Source organism: Camarhynchus parvulus, chromosome 3, assembly GCF_901933205.1.
Source record: "Camarhynchus parvulus chromosome 3, STF_HiC, whole genome shotgun sequence".
Classification (NCBI taxonomy): domain Eukaryota; kingdom Metazoa; phylum Chordata; class Aves; order Passeriformes; family Thraupidae; genus Camarhynchus; species Camarhynchus parvulus.
In genome coordinates this window covers 90,498,546-90,506,184 of record NC_044573.1, presented here as the reverse complement: position 1 = coordinate 90,506,184, position 7,639 = coordinate 90,498,546, and the positions used below count along the sequence as shown (strand labels likewise).

The window sequence follows — 7,639 nt, the reverse complement described above, 5'->3', positions numbered from 1 at the left end:
CACCATTCACGACTTCCTCAAATACCCCCACTGAAGGATAAGGTAAGGGAGTTACTCGATTGCAAACCAGACTTTGTTACACTCGGGTTGTTCAGCCCTGCCAGGACGGTTCTGGGACAGCCACAGCCACTGAAGCTGCTAAACATTTCACACGCAGACAGGTACTTACAGGCTTTTCCTCACCATAATAAAGTTTAAATCTCAATCTTGAACTGTCGATTTGCAGGTTCATTTCTTTTCTTAAAAATCACTACTATTATATCTTTTAGGACCTCTAAAGTTCCCGGTGGGTTTAAGCGTAGTTTTGGTATTATTTTGGTTTGGGTTTTTTTTTTTGCTTTAGCTTTGGAGCTCACTCGGTGTATTTCGTGGCTGCTGTTTTTCCCTCCTCTCCCGAAACACGATCCCTGGGTAGGCGGGCGGGGGCAGTGGCCGCCAGCAGCCGGCACGGCACCCCGGCGCCCGAAACCCGCCGGGATTCCCCATCCTGCCGCCGGCCTGAGCGCGCCCATCGTGGAAACCGCGGGGAACGGCGCCCAGCAGCCGCGGCGGGGCAGGCACAAGTACGGCGCTGCGGGGCGGGGAGCGGAGCGGAGCGCGGGGCTCTCCCTTCCAGAGGCGGGCGGGAGCCGTTCCGTGCCCGGCGAGCCGAGCTGAAGCCCCGCATGGCGCGGCTGCACATGGCGCGGCCCCGCTCGGCGGCAAGGTGAGTCTCCGGCAGCACCACCTGGGCCAGGGGCCGCGGGGCACGGGACGCCGAGCGGAGCCTCCCGCGGGCTCCCGGGCCAGGCAGCGGCGGCGGCCGAGCTGGAGCGCGGGGGCGGCGGGCGGGAGCCGGGCGGGGCGCGGGCGGTGGCTCCCCCTGGTCGGGCGGCGCTTGGTTTCTCCTGCCAGCGGAGGCAGGGCCAGGCGCGGCGACGGTGGGCGCGGAGTTGGCGGCAGGGCTGGGGGCTGACGGCGGCGAGCTGCGGCGGAGTTTGTGCTGTACGCGGGGCGGGAGGTGAGGGACGGGGTCCGGGACCGGACTCGGCTCCGCTGCGCTCCGCGGTGGGGTTTGGGGGCGGGAGTTTGTAGCCGCCGCGGCGCGGAGCGGAGGGGAAGAGCCCCGGGGCAGGGAGGGCAGGTGGGGAGCGGCGGGACACGGTGGGCGGTGGCGGGTCAGACCCTCCTCTTCCCCTCCGTGCTACGCCGGTGGAGTCGACGGCCGGGTGGGAAGGTGGCGGCGTGAGCTGGAAGCGGGCGAAAACTTGTTCCTCCGCGTGTTCTCCCGCTCTGCCGCGGGGCCGGGGCCACCCGGGAGAGCCGCGTATTATCGGGGGCGGGGGACGAGACTCGGACCGAGGGAGGGTGGGTGGGCGCGGGCAAGAGGAGCCGCGCCGCCCCGCCGCTGCCGTCTCCCTTTCCTCCCCTGCCGTAGGTCTCGCTGCGGGAAGCGGACCGGAGCCAGCCCCCGACGGGAAACGCCTGCCCCCGAAGAAAGGGCTGCCCGGAGCCGGTCCCCGCCTCGCCGCGCCGCCCGGAGCCGGAGGCGCCCGGAGGGAAAAGTTGCGTGTGGGGCCGGGCCGGGCGCGATGCCGGGGCGCGGCGCGCTCTGCCTGGGGCTGCTGCTGCCCGTCCTGCTGGGCTGCGGATCGGCGCAGCCCGGCGGCTGCCCGGCCCTCTGCGAGTGCTCGGAGCCGGCCAGGACGGTGAAGTGCGTGAACAAGAACTTGACGGCGGTGCCCCCCGACCTCCCGCCCTACGTGCGCAGCCTCTTCATCACCGGCAACCCCCTGACCGACCTGCCGGCCGGCGCCTTCCCCGCCCAGCGCCTGCCCGACCTGGCTTCCCTCAACCTCAGCGGCAACCACCTGCGGACCGTGGAGGCCGGCTCCCTCACCCTGCCCGCCCTGCGGCAGCTGGACCTCAGCGGCAACGCGCTGGTCTCCTTCAGCCCGCAGGCCTTCGGGGAGGGCGGCAGCCCGCTGGAGGAGCTGGTCCTCCGCGGGGCCCTGCGCGACCACGGCGTCCTGCTCAGCCTGGCCGCCCTGCTGCAGTCCGGGGCTCTGCGCAACCTCAGCCGCCTGGAGCTGGCCGACAATGGGCTGCTGCTGCTGCCCGCCGGCATGTTCACTGCCCTGCCGGCCCTGCGGCAGCTGGACCTCAGCAACAACTCCCTGGTGGGCCTGCGAAATGTCTCTTTCCAGGGACTGGGCCAGCTGCAGAGCCTCAACCTCAGCGATAACTCCCTGGGCATGCTGTGGAACAGCACCCTGGCACAGTTCCGCAGCCTGCCCGCGCTCCGGCACATCGTCCTGCGCCGCAACACCTGGGTCTGTGACTGTGCCATCGAGGACCTGGTGGTCTGGCTTAAAGAAAGCGACCAGGTGGAGGGCAAAGAAACCCTGACCTGTGCCTCCCCTGACAAGATGTTGGGCAAAGCCCTGCTGAAGATCAATGGCTCGGACCTGAACTGCTCCGTACCCGTAGACCTGCCCTCCCAGCTTCAGACTTCGTACGTCTTCCTGGGGATAGTCTTGGCTCTCATTGGGGCCATATTCCTCCTAGTTTTGTACTTGAACCGAAAAGGAATCAAAAAGTGGATGCACAACATCAGAGATGCCTGTAGGGATCACATGGAGGGCTACCACTACAGATACGAGATCAATGCAGACCCCAGGTTAACAAACCTCAGCTCCAACTCAGATGTCTGACAAAATGCCCCAGATGCAGGGCAGTGCAAAGTACCTATGCATGAAAAGTAGACTTATGCTTTACTCTTGTGCTTGCTTCCATCTCCCCTGAAAAGTCTCAGACATGCTTAACTTGAGGGGGATATGCCTCCCTGTGATGTCAAGTTAATTTTTGTTTTGAGACACTGAACTGCTGACCATGGCGTTCAGCTGTGTGTAGGAAACAAGCTGCTACTTATTTTCCTCCTTACCTGTCTGCACTTGTGGGAAATTTTTTTTCAAGATGTCAAAAGAAAAAAAGGATTCTCTCTGATGATCCAAAGCCACCAGAGTTTATAAAACGTTTACTGATGCAGACGCCATTCAACAAAAGCTGCCTCAACTTTTTGGGAAAAAAAAAATGTTCCTCTGTGCCAGTTTTGATCTTGTATATCTGAATTGAGATGCGATGATTACATTTCATAGACTATCTTGAGATTTTAAAAACCAAACAAACTCCTTTTAACAGCTCTTCAGAAGGAAATCAAATAGCGAGCATGCACAAATACTGTATAGTTTTACATGTTAGGAAATTTATGATCTCAGTAAGTCTCTTACTATTTTGTAGTTATTTTTGATTGCAGTTTACGTGACTTGACAGAATTTTTTTATACAAACTGCATCTAAACTCCATCTAAACTCAGTCTGAACTGTTAAATTCAATAAACAGTCTTACAAGAACTGTCGTGTTTGCTGTTCAATGAGAAAAGTATGGACATCTAAGAATGTGAATAGTGCTATAATCTCTGAAGTAATAGCCCTGCAGTAGTAATATGAATAAAAGTTTATACAAATGTGTAGCTTAGAGCCATAAATGTTTGACAACTTTGTGATATACACTAGGAGAATTACACTGAGCTTAATTACACTGAGAATTAAACAAGGGGAGCAGTTTCACTTGGCACAAACCCCTCAGACTGCTCTCTGAAAGCACCTGCATAATGTCAAGACAGATGCTAGGGTCTGCCTTCCTGGGAAGGTACAAGCTAATAGAATTTTCATAAGGTCTTCTCTACCAAATTAAAAAACAAAAAAACAACCAAATTAAATTGTGGAGTACGTAAGCTAAAGAACATTTTACCTGAATGGAATGGCTTATTATAAAAAAACCATACTTATGTGTCCTGAACTAAATTAAATGCAGCTCAATCGTGCGGTCAGGAAGCTCTAGGCTTATGCATCACTACAGCATTTATTAGATTGCTGTTTCCTTTTTAAGGTCTTGATACTTGTGAGGTTCTGTAGCGATCTACTTCCAGTAACTTGATGGAACTTTACATTTATATTAATGCATTTAACAGGTGCACTTCAGTATGCTATGTTGTTTGCTACTTGCTTGGGAATGCATTTTCTTGTAAATAGATAAAGCATGCAAAAGAACCCTTCAGAATGCCTAATTTTAAGATGCAACTCTGACCACATATAGAAAGGTTAGCAAGAACCTTGCAGTGGCTGCCAATAATTAGTGCACTTTTTCTAATATATTTATGGTTTTTTAATGAAAAAAAATACACCAGCTGTAAAAGTGTGATGTGACTTGATATATATCAGTTTATCTGTGGAGCTTTTTCCATGGTCACTGTTACTTGAAGCTCTTGAGCATCTCTCAAATTTTACGAATTGCTGGCTAATTCCTTTTGCTTTCGAAAGTGACAGTTTTCTCATAGATGTATACATCTGGTAAGAGCTCAAATATAAAATAGTCTTTGAAGTATCAGAAGAAATATAATCTATTTTGGGCATTGGTATTATTCAAAAGTGTTTCTCATCTTGTGACTTCAGACAAAGCAAGTAGCACAATTTGCTTTTGATTAATTTTCTACTGCTTTAAATTGGATTTGTTTAACAGCAGTGATTTTTTTATGTACTTACATGCATTTACCCTTAAAAGTAAAAAAAGAATGGATATTAAGTACAACAATTGTTTTGTAAATCATTATATTTTGCAATTAATGTGGAGTAAGTGATAGCATATTTTCCTGCTGTAATTTAAATGTATGAGCAGTATCTGGTTAACGGCATATTAATTAAATTTGTCAATTCTTACAAAGCAGGCTGCCCGTCTGAATATTAGCTGCCCATATTTTAAGGATAGTGTGAAAACCCCCGTGTGAAGAACTGTTACTGTTGCCACTATGCAAACCCTTCATACTTGCTGTACATCAGATAGGTTATGTAAGAAGCTAGAATTTACAGTTGCTGCGCTGTGTGCTTTGTTGTATCCATTATCCTGGAGATTATCAACTTACACTTACCTGTACAGTGCCAAGAGGAGTAGAGCATCATCCTTGCTTAAGATGCTCCTGTAATACAATAGATAAAATATGTGCAAACCAAGCCATTTCTTGGGCAATTTCCTGAGTATTGTTAACAGATTCTTTAAAGCAACTACAGTAAAAGCAATTATCCGTGATGTGTTAATGTAACGGCCGTGCATTTGTAGAGCTGTGTAAGGACAGGCAACGACTTTAATTGCAGTCTTTCACCAATGGAGCAAGTATTTGTATAGTGAGCAAGTGTAACTGTTGTTGCTGTTACTACACATATTATTCTAAAGATTATTATTACTATTATTTTTGTATCTTAGTCAATGTAATAGAAATTTATTAGAGATCTGGTGACAGCTACTTTAAAATAATTTTTGTCATTTGCTTACATGTGTATTTATTAGGATGTACATTTAGCATGTGTCAGTGTTGTGTTGGATGATGTTCCCCTACAGTGTTTGACCAACAGTGAATGCTTTGGTGTTTTGTACAATGCATTATTTGATCTTAAATTCCCTTCCATAAACAGTGCTTGAAATTTGTTTTGCTTTTCTTTTACAAAATAATTAACAGTGGTACTCAGATGACACATAAAAGTAGCTCCCACACTACTCCAGAACATGGTTAAAAATGAAACACCTAAAAAATTAGTTTCAACTTTCTTCTGAAACACGTTTTATAATCCTACTCTGCTTTGACACCTGAGATTCCAATTGACTACTTCCAATTGACTATTTCCAGAGCAGCTTATTCATTCATTCTTCGATAAAACACATGTAGTTCTAAATACCTCTAAAATGTGTTTTGTATACATAAACCCCCTAAGTTCTGTGTGACATAGTTGTCACTGAAAAACATCCAGACTATAAAGTAGTGGGTAAATCTTCATGAAAGGCTGCACAGCTAAGAAGCAGAAAGGATAATTTTTCCTAGGTTTAGCTGCTTTTTTAAAGCTAGTATTAGTTGTAACAATCTTATCATTTTCTTAGAAAAATAGCACAAGGAATTTACATAGTTTTAATATCTTTTATTAAAACACTTTGGATAAGTGATGTTGCCAGGTAAAAAAAGTTCCCCAAATCCTCCTTTAACCAAGATAGCTTTAAATTAGATAATTTTTATTTTACTAGATAATTTTTATTTTGCCAAGCCATAATGTTCCTAATAATTCTGACATCCAGAAAGTGGTTTGAAGTTTTGCAAGAACTGCTTTAAGTCTTTTCACTCAGGGTAATTTACTTTTTAAGCCCTGGTGACAGTCCCCAGTGACATGGCAGCAAGCAGAGCAGTCTGTTCAGACCTGCATTCTGTTGTTGACTGAGATGTCACTGAAAACAGGCATGGCAAATTATTCAAAATATGACTGCACTAGGATCTCAACTCTCATTATTCTTCTAGCATTTTCCCTGTGGTATACTCCAGTCATTCTGCATCTGCATAATTTCTTTTTTGCCTCATTTTCTCAAGAAATCCATTAAAAATAGTATCATGAGTCTGCACAGGTAGAGAAATCAGTCTGACTGCACCAATATTTTGAGGTTTAGCATCTTTATTTCTCTTTAAGCCTTAATGTGGAAAAGAGCCTTTGTCAAAGTGGACAGAATGAAAATTTGATATGCACTTTTTCTTTCTCTTTAGCAGCTGAATGTTCAAGAAGAACCATTCATTCTCTGCATATGATGAAGGAAAATAGCATTTGGTAAGAAAAATGTTTTGGTTTCAAGCTTCCAAATGACATTTATATTCCATAAGAGAAAGTGTAAGGGAGAAGCTTGTGAAGGAAACAGAGATATCTCTTCATAATGGGTCAGTGCTGGAAGCCACAATGCTATGGATAGGAACAATTCCTGATTGAATCTGTCCATTACCTTCTGGTCATTTTTATAGGTTCAGCTCAAATTTCTTCCTGTTGCTATAAATAGAAACATTTTGTTAACAAGTGCTGTCCCATCTTACAATATTTGCAGTGAAGGTGCTTCCACTGTGAGTTTCTTGTGGAATATAATAGAAGATTGAATTTAATTCAGTGCCTGCTGATTTAATAATGACCAGATCAAGCTCATAACTTAATAATCCTTTTTTTTTTTTTTTTTTTGCAAATATGCTGCTTACAAGGGGAAAAGACCTTGGCTTGAAATCAAACAATAAAAGCCCAATAAAAAAAACCAGGGGAGATAGAAAGCAGAACATTTGGAGAGTGCAGCATTTATTAGGTACTTCACTCAGAAAAGAGGCAAACCACGTGGGAGCTGAGGGTCCTTTGGTGATACAGAAGTAAGTGTACTCTGTTAGCTTCCCAAGTCAATACAGCAGTAGCAGAAAAGTGATGCTTTATACCAACACAATAAACCTAACAGCACCTCTCTCCCACATTGAAAAAACCCCACCAAGCCTTTAGAAGGAAGAATACAGGTTTGCAGTATAAGTATGTCCTTAAAAAGGACTTTCACTTTCTCAACTGTGTTACAATTTATGTGTTGTCACATCCTTGGAAAACCTTGCTATGCCAGAAGTCATCTGTTGCGTAGGCAAAGCTTGAAATCAGTCTTTGCATTCCCAATGTTGCCTAAATAGAAAAAGCAAACCATTAAGGAAATTAAACCAGTACTTTAGACAGCATATCTGTGGTATAGTTAATAATTTAATATTTGAAATAACTTA

At 46.4% G+C, this 7,639-nt stretch overlaps 1 protein-coding gene across 3 annotated transcripts; it reads left to right on the top strand.

Moving 5' to 3' along the window:
* The first annotated feature begins 507 nt into the window (after positions 1 to 507).
* On the top strand, positions 508 to 5,520 carry TPBG (trophoblast glycoprotein). 3 transcript variants are annotated; one of them, XM_030946224.1, is made up of 2 exons: positions 508 to 563; positions 1,418 to 5,520. In XM_030946224.1, the coding sequence occupies exon 2, from the start codon at positions 1,572 to 1,574 to the stop codon at positions 2,691 to 2,693; it is 1,122 nt and encodes a 373-aa protein (XP_030802084.1). In that variant the 5' UTR covers positions 508 to 563; positions 1,418 to 1,571; the 3' UTR covers positions 2,694 to 5,520. The 3 variants fall into 3 exon arrangements, with proteins under 3 accessions (XP_030802084.1, XP_030802082.1, XP_030802083.1); XM_030946222.1 differs by lacking the exon at positions 508 to 563 and adding an exon at positions 576 to 706; XM_030946223.1 differs by lacking the exon at positions 508 to 563 and adding an exon at positions 859 to 1,000.
* The last annotated feature ends 2,119 nt before the right edge of the window (positions 5,521 to 7,639 follow it).

Bases quoted from the DNA above. Each gene is read 5' to 3' on its own strand.
- TPBG (XM_030946222.1), top strand. From the start codon at position 666: ATGGCGCGGCTGCACATGGCGCGGCCCCGCTCGGCGGCAAG. The intron at 707-1,417 runs GTGAGTCTCCGG...CCCCTGCCGTAG, and splicing joins CGGCCCCGCTCGGCGGCAAG to GTCTCGCTGCGGGAAGCGGA.